This window comes from Lepeophtheirus salmonis, chromosome 1, assembly GCF_016086655.4.
Source record: "Lepeophtheirus salmonis chromosome 1, UVic_Lsal_1.4, whole genome shotgun sequence".
In the NCBI taxonomy this organism is placed as follows: Eukaryota; Metazoa; Arthropoda; class Copepoda; order Siphonostomatoida; family Caligidae; genus Lepeophtheirus; species Lepeophtheirus salmonis.
In genome coordinates this window covers 26,069,735-26,085,311 of record NC_052131.2, presented here as the reverse complement: position 1 = coordinate 26,085,311, position 15,577 = coordinate 26,069,735, and the positions used below count along the sequence as shown (strand labels likewise).

The window sequence follows — 15,577 nt, the reverse complement described above, 5'->3', positions numbered from 1 at the left end:
TTTTGTTTTATATATATTAGTGATGGGACGATTCCAAAAAACATCCCAATGCCGATTCTGATGCAATACTATTAAAAATTCCCAATGCCCATTCTTTAATATTTTAAATAATAGTTAAAAAGTACAATTTTGCTATCAGGGGCCTTCACAAGATTGTATTGGGGGAGGTGCTTGGTTTTTGGATTTCTTTGCAAAAATAAATCAATGAATTAAAAAAATTCAAATATACCATTCGATATTTAAATTTTTTGCCAAGGCTATTCACAAAAAACTAAATTTTTTGAAAAAAAAATTCAAAAATCTACAGCAGTTTGCCTAAAAATATTTTTTTTGGAAAAGAAATTCAAAAATCCACAACTATTCTCGAAAAATTTACAAAATTCACAGCTGTGAGCGAAGGCTAGGAGGAGGGGATGCAGGAAGATGGAGAATTGAGGATTGCTTTCAGTCTACATACTCATAGTACACATGTTTCTTATAAGGAGGGCCTCAGCTAAAAATGTTATTAGTGTAATGGACCTTGATATAGTGAAGTGTGGGAGACCCTGGCTTAAGAAATATTATAGTTATCATATTATTGGGCCCTGAATTGCTTAGTAGTGGATCTTGACCCATAATCTGTACCACCCCTTCCCTTATTTATTTAGACATTCTCGTCACTAAAACCACTTTTTCATATCCATAAGAAGCCCTTAGCTTTTTTTAAATCAGATACAACTGTATCACCCTAGCGACGCATAGAAAAAACATTGGAAAACGCTGCAATTGCAAAAAAAAACTCAGCAAATTGACTTATTGATTAAAGCTAATTAATTTCTTATAATATATATTGTATTTTATTTATATCTATATTACATAGAGGAACAAAGGCACAAGAACCAAGACTGATAAGCAATATATTGCGGTCTCGGTTCGACTTTGTCGCTTCCGGTTCTAGCGGTTCAAGACTCGGAACAGGTTGAACCGTTAGACCAGTAAGGACGCAACCTTTTGAATAATCATTTCAACCAGGACATCACATTTGAAAAACTTTACTAGGATAGGTATACCAATTTGAAATAAACACCATTCAGTGGGTAATAGGAAACCTGACCTGAGGAAATTGCCCGTGGAAGATTGCCCTAGAGAAAAAGCTACAGTTAATCACTTGAGAAAGTATCAAAATCCCCAAGTACTACCTTTACTACGGTTATAAATCCTAAGCATTTTTTAGCTTACAAGTTTGTTGTTGGCAACTTGAACATTATTTTTATTTTCTAAAGCTTGGGGAGAGAAGATAAAAGTATAAAGTATAAGCAGATGTGTGTGTGCTCATAAATGAAGGTGAGTTATAACTGCAAGTCCCTGTAGACTGGGATCAGAATTGAGGATCGACAACGGAGTATTTTTTGCCTATTTCCTTGCTTGATACAGAGTGGGACTTGTGTTTATTTCCTGAATCTCATAGCTGTTTGCAGCTAGTTTAATGAAACGTCAGAACAGCTATAAATTGCTCCTCCTAAACCAAGGAATACTAAAGAAATCTTCCATTTTTATCTTTCCTATTTAACAAACATTTGGTAATGGAAAATGTCCTATATCAACTAGGTAGATTTATGGTTTTTTTTTTTTTTTGAATGAATTAAAAAATTAATGTTGCAAAGAACTGATTAGCTCGTGATATAATTTAAACATTATAAGTGAAGAAGATGATAGTCACATTATTATCGATTCCTTTTTAAATGAACAAAATAGTTAGTTGGTCTAAAAAAGATAAGCAGTATAGGTATTATATTTAACCATGGTTCATATTTATAATCGAGATGTCCATATCTTTTAATTAATATGATACATTAAAGAATAAAATATTGTCATTCAAATGCTCAAAAACGTTGATTTATAAAATTGATCCATAATGGATTTGAATTATGCGTCAGATTTTGAGTATGTGCCAAACATATCCACTGATGATTATAGGGAATTGCAAATGCAGCATGCATAGAAGGTGGATAGCTTGTTCTGCATCCTTATTTCTACGAATTTTTCACTCATGTTTTTTTTTTTTAATTTAATTTAACTATTTATATTTATACGTCTTACTCTTAAAGGGTAGAAACAGAAAGAGTCGAATCTAGACTTAAATTATTGGATGAAAAAGACAAGTATGAATCTATAATAATTGGCGAAGTCTATTCCTCGCAGAGAGTTGAATTTAGTGGTGGGAATTTTTTTGGATGTGATAAGAATGGAAACGAATCTAAAACCATGCTTTGTTTTATGGTGAAGAGTGTACTTGGGAAATACAGTAACATGGTAGCTATGGTACGAATCACAAATATTAAATCTTTCATTATAAAACAATATTATATGAAAGTTCTTGAAGTAATTGCCAATGTTGGCCTAGAACCCGTTACGGGTTACTATAATTTTCTAGATATATACTGAATCCTTTTTCCATTTCCGAAAGAAAAATATTTATATAAGTCGATTCGGTACATATCTTCAAAAAAAAATTTAACAACTTAACTAGCAAACGAAAATTGTCATGTCCATCTTTTGATAATGAGGATATTATTCTTGAAGCCGAATTTGGGAATGTGAGCCAAATCTACTACATGGAGCTAGGAAAGGGATTGAAATTAGGTCACAATCTAAATCATAAAGTAATTGCTCCTCAACCAATTGAAAAGTGTAATGTTGATCTTTCTGTAAGGTTTTTTCACGAGTCCACTCTGAATACACTTAACCATTATGTCGAAAGAGGATAAATTCAGAAGCTTCAAAGAAACAACACAAGTTATGGATATTCTTAAGCAATTTTGGAATTGCATAAATGTGAACTCTAATAGTATGTACGTCCAAAAGAGAGATGATATTATATACCTATTATGTACTTATTGCAAAATTATGATAAATCCGAAACAAACTCAATAAACTAATAACTAATAAGTAGAAAATAGGTTACCCATGTATGTTCCTGACAAGACATTCTTTTATAAATAGCTACTAGGGTTAACTAATAACTCATTTTAGTCATATTACTCTATCCATAGGACTAGCCCATTTAGCAATATATACTGGATAAAAATAAAGTTAAGTTTATTTTTCTTCGTAAAATTAATTCGGACTCAATAGCAATGCGTTTAGGGTGGTATAGACAACTTGCTGGTGGAAATTGCTATATCAATTAGCGACAGCTTTTTGAGGATGAAAAAAAAAATCGTGTTAGCCTACTTTTAAAATCAATATAATCTATTGCATCAATTTAGTTGATACAAAAGAGTCTAATTATACAAGTGAAGAAGATGTTTCTACATTTATCAGCCATATATCTTCCAATTCTGCAATGGAATTAGATTCACTTAAAGGCAAGGCTGTGCCTTAGAATGGTTCCGGTTCTTGAACTATTAGAAGCGGAACCGAAAAAGTCGAACTGAGACCGTAATATATTGCTTATCGGTCTCAGTTCTTGTGATTTGTTCATGTATTGAATATATAAAGAAAATACAACATACTGATATTATAAAAAATAAATTAACTCAATCAACAATTCAATTTTATGAGTTTCTTATGTGCAATTTCAACACGTCCCTCACTTTAAAAACAATTGTATTAAGCAACCTTGGTTTTCGGAGCCCCTGAGGGAAATTTTTATTAGTATGCACTCTCCGTATAAGGTAGCTGTGGCCCTGTTTGTATCAAATATCATTTCCTTGACCGTATTTTCTAGCGTCAACCTTTATTTTAAGTGCTCGTTACCAAACTGAGCCTGTATAAAAAAGAACCCGATACCGATAAAGCTGATCCGAGACCGAACCCGTTGAAATGAAAGAACCGAGACCGGGACCAATAAAACTGCTGAGCCTGAACCGGACACAACCTTGCTTAAAGGTCTGGTGTCGCTCATTTATTTTGTAAGTGACTATGTTACGCATTCTATTTTAAAGCCTTTAAATTGGGGTGAGCACAAAGTTCTTATCTTCGGATGGAGATATTACTTTCTCAATTGATGAATTGGGGAAAAATCAAAAATTAGACTCCTTTGTTAATTAAATTAATAGAATTGGTCTAAAAAAAGCCCAGTGAGGTAGTCTATCTTCTTGGAGCACATCTCGATGAACTGTTATAACATATTTTTTGAAATGGCTACTCAAAAAGGATATTATATTTGTTTCATCATAAAATTAAGTTCAATTAAAATATTTGTTAAGTTTTAAATAAAAAAAATTTTTTTTTAATAGTTTAATAAGGCTTATGAGCTGTTGAAGTTTCAATTTACTACATTTACTTTATTAATATGATAAATTCATTTGCACTCTAGTAAAAAAAAAAGTCCACACCAAAGGAATATATCGTTCCATATTCATTTTAGTGTTCCCTGATCTATTTAGGAAAGGATATTCACTACTTAGGAATGAAAAAAGAATAACAACTGCTAAGGAAAAGAAAATTCCTTCTTTATATTATCTAAAACAAATTTACGGACCAGCTAAAATTTTACATCATTAACTATTAGTATCAATTAGCAAAGATATTATTACTTATTAGTAATAGTATCTTAAGCAGAACAACAATTCTTCTGTGTTACACTTCGTCATTCATATGCACAATCGTTCGTGTGATTACAATTTATACAATTTTCCCTTCTCAATAATGAAAGAATAATATTAATGCTTTAGAAAAAGAGAAAGAAGGTTGCCAACAAAACTCAGACACTAAATAATTCTTAGGATTTACAACCCATTATATCAACGTTCATTCACGTATCAGAGAGAGAGCACGTGCTCCACCAATGGTTTGTGAGCGACTTTCTTGTTTTTTAAATATCTAACCGAATAATAATTAATTTATCAGCTTTGTACTCTTGCATGAAGGTGTTAATGATTATTTTCTGTATCTGTCAATATATTCTGAACACGGGCTTTTTGTCTTTTCACGGATAACATGGGTCATCAAACTCAACCCATGAGTTAGGCCCAGTCCGGCTCGCTGAAAGTAACTTGAATTCGTTTGTCAGTATATGAAAAATAATTGGCAATTTGTATTTTGAACATTTTCATAAATATAATAACTTTGTCTGATTAATGATTTATTCTGGATATTTAATCTCATAGAGATAAAAAACATCTTTCCTTCTCGATGGTTGATCCCTATGGACTAAATATATTAAACAATTTTTACAATAAGATATTAAAATAAAAAGGAAGAAAAATAGTATAAAATTTATATCTTTTGTTATATGTGACAGGTTGAAATTTTTGGGAACCGTTAAAAGCTCGGATTAAAAGAAAGACATTAATTTTCTGATAAGAACTTTTTAATTAAAAAATTGTAAAAAGAAAAGTAAAAAATTACTCAACTAACTTATCAATTGTTATTGGAAATAAATAATTAATGATCAAATTATCTTAATCACAAAAAAAAAACCTGTAATTTTTTCATTCATAATGTTCCATAGATTTTTTGGTTATAATCTGCCTCGATATATTTGTCCATCAAATTATGGTACCAATAAATTTTATTAGACAAAATGCATTCAGCAGCGTGCATAAGTTACAATCGAATAATGATCAGATCCGTGCTTAACATTTTTTCAATATAAAGGAAATTTAAAAAAGTTAAAATTATTTATTCGCCGTAATAACAATTTAGAATTTTTTTATTAATATTACTCTTGTAAATTTACAAATGAAGTATTAGGAAGTCCTAATTAAATATTAATATATAATACAGTATCGATTTGTATTATAAACAATAAATAATAAAGGAATGCGGAAATTAAAGTCTAAACTTTAAAGTTGGATAGTTTTTGTACTGCTTTGATTTCGTGGACCGACATGTCAATCATACTTTCATTAGAGGGAGTTGCTATCGAGTCTCCAACGTTTTTCTTAAGAGTCATTTTACAAGAAGAACCAGATGATGAAGGAATAATATTTTCCAAATTCTCTATACCATTTTTGCTCAACTGAATCGAACGAGGGACTTTAACTCTTCCTAAATGACGAAAGATCTGTAAAAAAGAAAATAAATTAAATCCATTCAGAAATTCTTGAAGTAAAGATAAGGACAAACAAATACAGAACCTTGGGCTCAAGAGCGTCGGTGGAAGGAAAAGATGACATTGACAGAGTCTTGACTTTGGATTCAATTTCTTGCTCTGTAAACAAACTTGAGGGCTTGTAGTTGGCTTCAGGAAGGGGACTAAAGTTTCTGTCATTGAGACGACAACAGGAGGGCTGAAGTGGTTGAGTCTCTTTGACAACCTCTGCTATCACTTGCTTAGCATGATACGGGGAGGGTTTGATGTTTCGAATGAGAGATGGAACGGGATTAGAATGGATATATTGAGCAACAGGGGACACTACTTTAGATAAGTCAATCCCTGTCGTGGGACGTCGAGAAGAAGATTGTTTGGGAGATGAGCCAAAATGTGGACTGACGCTATTGCTCTCACAATAACGGGGGCAATGAAGCTTCTCAGAACTCTTGGGAGAGTATTCCTTCAGTGCAGATGCTGAAGTGGGCCTCAAATACGAGGGTGTTGTTCTTCCATAATTTCTTCGATGATTTGAGGGTGTCTTGAACACATACTCTTGAGGGGGCACTTTACCAGGAGTTCTTTCTACTCCTTCAGGGACTTTTTCTTGATTTTGAGCTAAAAGAGTGAGTCTCCTCGACTTTTGCTTTGAATTTAGTTTCGGAGAATCCAGAGACTCATCCAATTCTGACACTTGGGAATCTTCTTCTTCCTCGTGCTCATTTTCTCCTTCAGCAAGCATTGCGAGGATTTCCTCTTTGCTCTTAGGCTCTGTGTTGTCCACTTTCTTGCGCAACTCCCTTTGTTCTAAGGGAGTCATTTCTTCAAAGACTTCCCTGTAGTTGATTCCCAGAATATCGAATAGAATGAGCTCTTCCATGGGCTGGAACCAATCTGAAAAGTCCTTTGGGGTTTCTTGGTCGTGGGGAGAGAGTGACTTTGTGTCTTGGATGGTGTTCTCCGAAAGACTTTGAGCGAGCTCCAGGTCTTGAAGGGAATGATTCAGATGGAGGAATCCATTTCCTCTTCGGGATAGAGTCGCATGAGCTCCTCAGCGGATTTGGGCTCCGAGACTTGAACCTTGTCCTGGACCTTTTTCTTTTCTTGGTAGCTGAGTTTTTCAAACTCTTCGTCGTAGAATTCTCCGAACATTTCGTAGAGGATCAACATCTCCGACTCGGAGCTGAACCAGGCCTCGAAAGGATCTTGCGGATCTGGATATGGCCCGAGCCCTTCTTTTTCTTGCTCCTCCTCTTGAAAGCCGGACTCGTCTTCTTGAGATTGATGGAGATAAGTTTTCCTTCCCTGAGTCTCCTTTGAACCCTCAGAGGGTTCAAAGGAGACTTCCTCCTCCTCGTCGTCAGTGTAAATCCCTGGAGCATAGTTGAGAAGCTCTAAGGTAGAGTCCATCTTCTTCCTTTTTTTAACTCCTAGATAGATCTTGATCCGTTATAAATCCCCCGAATTGGTATTATCCGACGTTTCTCACAAGGAGGGTATTTAGTGTTAAATTAATAATATATACTATTATTGTCTATTGAATATTATTATTTATTATAAATTATTTATCATTATTCATTTGTAATAAAAAAATATTTTCAAAAGAAAAAAAAAATGAAAGAGAAGAAAAAACAAGGGCACCAAAAGAATTTTGTTGGCTATTCCAAGATACACTAAACTACTGGCAGCTTTTCTGAGTCGGGTCTAAATATTGTCTGATCTTTTGATGAGTATTTTATTTGAGTAATTGAAAAAATATATATTAGTAATAGCATTATTTTTCTTTAATTATGAATTTATTTTCGAGGGATTGTAATCCTGCACTAGATCATGAATAAAGAAATCCCTGATTAGACTCATTAATATCCATAATCTAAAATCTCCTGTCACCATCATTTTTTTTCGAGACCATCACAGCATTAGATGGAAGAATAAATGAGTTCTACTAATATCTGGAGTGACCTCATGTAGGGAATGGTGTCAGGAAGAAATGGCAAGGAAAAAACGGCAAGATAAAAAAAAAGGAAAAGCGTCTAAGTGGAAAAAATGGCAAGATTCTTTTAAACTTTTGTAATTGGATTGTTATTAATAACGGAGAATTAAGTGATTAGCGCTCCTTCCATTGGAACTACTGTCGTGTTTGTTTCTTTTTCTTTTCTCTAATTATATATTATATTGGTGATAGATATTATATCAGTTTAAAATAATCTTGCCCTTTTTTCCATTTAGACACTTTTCCTTTTTTTCTATCTTGCCATTTTTTCCTAAAATCGTTGAGGATGTGTATTTTTTATGGTTAAAAATCAAATGGCAAAATCTAATTGACGTTGTACAATATTAGTCCATTTTTATTTCAACGGCATCAGAAAATCTATTTGAAGTCACGTGTTACAATTAATATATCTTCCACAAAGACAACATTTTTGAACTGACATAAAAATGTTTTTAATTAAAAAAAACTTGTGTATAGTATCTTTTTCTGCCAGGAATTGCTACTGACATTACCTTTAACATTTTTCTACAAGACAATAACAAAAAAATTACCAAAAACAAAGTTTAGATTAAACATTTTACCCGTTAAAGCTAGAAGTCATTTTTTTGGCAAAGGATATATAACATATATAACTTAAATCTTAATAGAGAAGTAAGAAAGAGAGAGAGGATCAAAGGGTTAAATTATGATTAATTGATTAATATTATATTAGATAGTATTGTGTCCATCCTATTTTCATTTCAAAGCTGAAAATTAGTATTAATTTTGCTCTTTATAAGAATAGTATTATTAGTATTGTAGTTGTAAAAATACATTCTATCTCTGATAAATGTAAATAAGTAATTTATAATTGCATAGTGGCCTCTCTTACCACATCTTGTGCATTCGACGCTTTTTGAAAGGCAAACTTTTCCATTTTTATGAGGAAATTGGAAACTACACTGTCTACACAATCTTTCTTGGCTCTTGTTCCACAATCTCCTACAGCTTTTACATTTTCGATATATATTGAATCCACATGACTTTGTATTTGCGTTAACATACTTTGGATACTAAATCATTTAGACTATTTCGATTATTCTTTGCCGTTTCTACCATTCTCCATTAATATATACTTCACATATTTTATTTGCATCATCAAATAATCTTAATTGTGCTTCTCTATACTTACATACCAAAGTTATATATTGTGACCATTAATATTTAATACTATTTGTGTCATACAATAAATTATAGCTAACATTAAGATATTTTCTGGATAATGTTATTTTGATTAAATAGTACTAAGTAAAGCTATATTTTGGTGAAGGAAAGATTCTATATGTCGTAAATTTTCAAATAAGTTGTAATGTTAAAAAAATCATAATTGAGATATCTTATAAGTATGTTCGAAATTAGCCATCGGCCATCAAGTATAATTATAGTTGATAATATTGTAGAGAAAAACGCGTGCGAGGAGGAGGGGGGAAAAAATACATATGGTATCATTGTTTAAAATACTGATGTGATTATCATCTGCCTGCTTTATTATGATTTTTGAGGGTATAACGAATGTATTTATTAGCAAAATGTTTAATGAAGATATACTACGTATAATTGACTTCGACGTTTTTTATCCGTTACAGTAGATTTGAAAACGTCACACTCCATGAAATTGTAATTCATTATGAACCTTATTCTCAGAATAATAGCTAATGAAACGACAAAGTAGAGTATTTGAAATATATTTGAAGCTCAAAGTTTAAAAAAGAAGGCTTTAATGAAATATAATCTACATACTAAAAAATAAACCATTAAACATTTAAGTTAAATATACAAAATTAAACAATTAAAATCATATAACTATTAATAATAAAAATTATAAATACAGAATATTGAAATAATAGATTGATCCAGAAATTTTTTTCTTGTTTTAACATCGGAATTCAGTTAAATATGTCATAACTTTAGGTTGCAATACACACGCGAGACGTGGAGTTTAATCAAAAAGATAATCACCCCTCTTCTTCATGTAGAAGTTGCTATATACAATTGTGCACAGGATAGATATATCTCTACCGATGAGATCTAACTAATTATTAATAATAAAGTAAATGTCAAAATCATAAAATTAGACAATAAATATATTAATAAAAAAATGTTAGAAATAAATTAATCGTAAAGATTTAGAGCAAAAGCTAATTATGTAGTAATGTCCGGCGATATTACTCCCTATTAAGAGCATCAAAAAAGATTTTCCCCCGTTATTTAGGTATGCTTATATAACACATTTATATCGACAAAATTATCACCCTTAGTTATGACTAAGGGTGATAATTTTGGTAAGAATGGAAAAGCGTGCGAGGAGAAAAGAAGAATTACTTATGGCATCATTGATTAAATAATATACATCTTCTTCTATCAATCATGAACGTTATCATTCCCGCCTTTATTATTCAATATTAATATAATATGAGATGGTGATAGTCGATAGAGAACTGAATGAAATGCAAAAAATAACGTCGCCTTCTGTCTGGATTTCTGAAAATGGAGGCCTAGGAATTTGGAAAATACTTACCGGATGAGAAACAGATGGTTTGTCGGATTTGTCGATCTAAATGTGCCTTTAGTCCCCTGTCTAGAATTACACGCCACTCATTATCCTCATCTCATAACAAGAGTATGGATATTCATCTATAAAATCAATTTGACGATGAATACATCAAGTCAGACTTTAACTTTGATCTCACAACGATGCTTATTGCATGTAATATAACCTTATCCATTGCTAATCATCTACGTTCAAAAAATTTATGGAGAAATACAAGGGTAAACATATCCCTTCCCGAGGAACCATCATTAAATTAATGGAGGATGTTGGTACTGATGTCATATATAGAAATACATATAAAAATGTTTTAAGTCATCCACACCAAATGATGATCAAGTTATCAGTAAAAAGTATTTACGAATATCGAAATGGAACTTTGAATTTTGTACTATCTCTCAGTAAGTATTCAATTTTTTTTTAATCTAACCATAAAATATGATTCTATTTTAGCTAAACATATCAAGAATTATGAAACACAACTCAGTAAAGGGCAAAATTAACTGCTTAAATGGTCACAACAACGGGGGTAGTAGCTTTGGATGGTTTGCAACTAGTTTGTCTGAGACTACTTACTTCGCTTTAAGACTTGGGTATGATAATTAGGTTTTCCAATATTACATAGTCAATAAATATTACTTTTTTATCACTAAAGGCTTAGCTATGGTTGATGGGCTCCAAGAAGTGGTGTTCAGAAAACTCATAAAAGGCAAAAACAACTGTTTAAATGGTCACAACAACGAGGGTAGTTACATTGGGTGTTGCATTATAATTAACAATTGTGTATATCCTTCATGATAACAGTATGTTGTTATATAAGCATACTTAAATAACGGGGAAAATCTTTTTGATGCTCTTAATAGGGAGTAATATCGCCGGACATTACTACATAATTAGCTTTTGCTCTAAATCTTTACGATTAATTTATTTCTAACATTTTTTTATTAATATATTTATTGTCTAATTTTATGATTTTGACATTTACTTTATTATTAATAATTAGTTAGATCTCATCGGTAGAGATATATCTATCCTGTGCACAATTGTATATAGCAACTTCCACATGAAGAAGAGGGGTGATTATCTTTTGATTAAACTCCACGTCTCGCTTGTGTATTGCAACCTAAAGTTATGACATATTTAACTGAATTCCGATGTTAAAACAAGAAAAACATTTCTGGATCAATCTATTATTTCAATATTCTGTATTTATAATTTTTTATTATTAATAGTTATATGATTTTAATTGTTTAATTTTGTATATTTAACTTAAATGTTTAATGGTTTATTTTTTAGTATGTAGATTATATTTAATTAAAGCCTTCTTTTTTAAACTTTGAGCTTCAAATACTCTACTTTGTCGTTTCATTAGCTATTATTCTGAGAATAAGGTTCATAATGAATTACAATTTCATGCAGTGTGACGTTTTCAAATCTACTGTAACGGATAAAAAACGTCGAAGTCAATTATACGTAGTATATCTTCATTAAACATTTTGCTAATAAATACATTCGTTTATTAGCAAAATGTTAAATGAAGATATACTACTATGATTTTTTAGGGTAAAAATCATAATAAAGCAGGCAGATGATAATCACATCAGTATTTTAAACAATGATACCATATGTATTTTTTTTCCCCTCCTCCTCGCACGCGTTTTTCTCTACAATATTATCAACTATAAGTATAATTTATGAATATAGGTTTGTTTATGTCCGAAAGAAAACAGAGGAATCAGATAGTTATTTGTGAGCACGCTTGCGCAAAACACGATTCCCACAACCCTAAGTATGTTTCTCAACCTTTAGCGCAACTTGTCGTCTGTATGTATTTCCTTCTCTCTCTCTATATATATATATATAAACGGTAAGTACTTAATAGGAAATTTAAATAATTAATTTGACTTTAGATGAGGTTTAAAATTGAGCTAAAGTACTCTCTGGCTCATCAAGTCATATTAATATTTTTTCTTAATCTATTATTACTATTTTTTTATTCTTAAGGACAAAATGTCCAAGTCTTGAGTGAGTAAGCTCATGAAAAACGGAGGGAACACCGAGGATTTGTTGGGATTTTATCTTCTATGTTATTAAAACAAAAATGCTAGTCAATCCCTAATTTCTCCGGGCAATGCCGACTACTCCCGCTAGTATCTATATAGATATTAAATTAATTTTTGTCCATTCATCGACGCCTAATAACTCCAAGCAATGCCAGTTACTCCCGTTAGTATATAAATAAAACTGAGGCAAATGAGTAAAACATATTTAAATAAACATTGGTTTTTAATTTAGCATTTTTTAATGTTTAAATTTGTTAAGCTTATAACTTTTAAATGTTGAAGATAGCGGCATAACAATATAGTCGTTTTATGAGCAATTGTCAGCTTGTACATACAACATCGAATGCGTGCGTGGTCAGGGTGTACCATAGGTAGTGATCCCTGATGTAAATCATATTAATATTTTTGATACATGAAATAATAATGTACTCCTATTAATGAAATAATGCCTGTTGACAAGAGCACTGTTTCTGTATGTTTTTGTTATAAGTCTCTTGTGTACATCATGAAGTATAATGCTTAATTTATATGCATTAACAGATTTTGCTACAATAGGAATAAAGTATCAACACTTCTATTGAAAAAACAATTAGCTCTCTAAGGGGTTTTGTATTTTGCATCAAGCGTGTGTCCTAAGAGAACTGTTTTTGTTGGTGAGCGCTCTAGAGACTTAAGTACTGATCAGTAATTACTTCATAGTTAAAAAAATAGAATTCATATTATTATTCTTTCATTTTAGAGGAGGGGACAGACACATCATATGAATTTCTATAAGTTTTGAGTAGTTACTTGTGAGTGTGCTCATGAAAAATGGAGAGTAACACTGAATATTTTTTTGGGGAGTTATCAAATATTTTTTTTTTTTTTTGACTAGCTCAGAAAGTATTTTTTTTAAAATATTTATAAGAATTTTTTAATTACATTTTCGTATTTTTTTTAATGTAATAAAAAGAAATTTGGCAACAAAATATTTGTGAGGACATAAAAGAAAGGCCAAAAAATTGAAATTTAATTTACTAAAATAGTCGGAAAATTTGAAAAAAAAATAAAGACTCATTGATTTTATTTCTTAGCAATATTTTATTAAAATCCTACCTATAGATTTGTATTTATATATATGAATGTCGAACTTTTTTTATAAAAATAATAAGATGACCAATATATTATATATACGAGGGATCAACAATACGATATTATATTTATCTAATTACTTCGTTTATTTATCACAATGAATAAATTATGAAATAGTCATGACGTATCAAGTGAGACGAGTGAATCAAGAGCTGGGAACAAAACATAGGGTATTTTTGTGTTGTCGAGGTAACGTCGTCATATAGCTACGCTTTTAATAAAATATTACTAAGCAATATTATAATTTAGTATCCAATAAAACACTATGCAGGGTTTTAATATAATGAAATATATATATCTGTATATATATAAAAGAAAGATTGCGTGTGTGTATAGATGTCCTATATACGTTCCCACATCATTCAACCTAGGAGGCTGAAATTTTAGATGGGTCCCTCTTTTGAGCATGGACAGGCTAAGACAGTGGTGTCGATTTTTAGGCTATACCCAAAACCCAAAAAACGGTTGTTTTTTTTTGCAGCTCAAGGAGACTAGATAGGGGGTTGAGTTATTTATCAATAAGTTATTGGCGTTTCGAAAGCAACTATACGAATTACTACGTTTTCTAAATTTATTCAAAATCAAAAAAGTTATGGGCTAAAAAAGAAATCGGTGAAAATTGCAGTTTCGTTTATTTCAGGTGAAAAAAAAAACCCCAAAAAAAACAACAACTTCCAATGGAATATGAGATTAGTAAATGGAATCAAGTTTTTAGAAATTTCTCAGAAGATTTGTTTGCATTTGAATTTGCCAAAAAAAAAATTGACATTTAACTGAAATATCTCTCATTTTCCGAATAATTTTTCAATTTTTTCTCTCTTTTTTTCCATTTTTTCATTTAACGCCAATTTTCAGTCTTTTAAGAAAAAATGACACAAGACAATGTTTTTTGCGCAAAAAATGACAACGCTACTATTTGAATGGAATATTTTTAACTTCTGGAACATTTTATTACATTATTTACAAAAATAATGCATTTATCGAGTGTTCTTTTTTCGATAATATTATTCTTCATAACTTTTTTGTTTTTTACAAGTTTGGAAAAAAGTTTGTGTTCCTTTTACAATTCCAATAAATGTTATTAACTATTTTTAGTTTTGCACAATTAGTGTAAAAAAGTATTTTGCAATTTTTTCCGTGAATTTCGATTTGGATTTTCTTTAAAAAACCATCATATTTGGATTTATTTAATAAATCGTCAACGCCCTTGACAGGATAAAAAAAGGGCACATTTTTGAGGCAATTAGGACAACAGTTAGTAATACTATAAAATTTATAGCTAAATATATGTAGAAAATATGGAGAAGGGCCACACTAGATCCAATTGCAGTATGGTATGTATAGTATAATCAATCTTATCAGTCCAACTATAAAGCCTCATATACGACGTCTGATCATAAATAAAACCATATTTTCTCATTCTGAATTTTCATATTTATTTTTTATTATTTTGGCATACATGCGTTAAATAGCATTGGCATTGTTGGTTTCTTTTTGACAGATAAAAAGGTTAGACATTTTTTAGCTTTTTCTTCTTACAAAATAGTTATTTGCTTCTTTTTTTTTTTTTTTTTTTTTTTAAAGTATAAATTTTGAAGGATAATCAATTACAAATGTTTTTAAAGAATTCCCCCTAATTGATTTTCCTTTCCATTTTTTCAACAGTAAGAAATCGCAGAGAATACTAAAAGACGTCGAACCATTTTGTCTATATAAAAATAAATAACAATTCAAATAGTGTAGACATGCGTTTTACATAATAAAAAAATAAATTTGAGAATCGA

The 15,577-nt window shown here is 30.8% G+C and overlaps 1 protein-coding gene and 1 long non-coding RNA gene across 2 annotated transcripts; one reads left to right on the top strand and one right to left on the bottom strand.

The window, feature by feature from the left end:
• Positions 1-5,620: 5,620 nt before the first annotated feature.
• LOC121121184 (uncharacterized) lies at positions 5,621-6,899 on the bottom strand. The gene is made up of 2 exons (XM_040716056.1): positions 6,066-6,899; positions 5,621-5,992 (listed from the first exon to the last, which is right to left on the bottom strand). The coding sequence occupies exons 1-2, from the start codon at positions 6,897-6,899 to the stop codon at positions 5,765-5,767; spliced, it is 1,062 nt and encodes a 353-aa protein (XP_040571990.1). The 3' UTR covers positions 5,621-5,764.
• A 3,413-nt stretch (positions 6,900-10,312) lies between these two features.
• LOC139905983 (uncharacterized) lies at positions 10,313-11,431 on the top strand. Its single transcript, XR_011781170.1, has 3 exons — positions 10,313-11,000; positions 11,053-11,192; positions 11,255-11,431. It is a non-coding gene; the product is annotated as an uncharacterized lncRNA (long non-coding RNA).
• Positions 11,432-15,577: the final 4,146 nt, after the last annotated feature.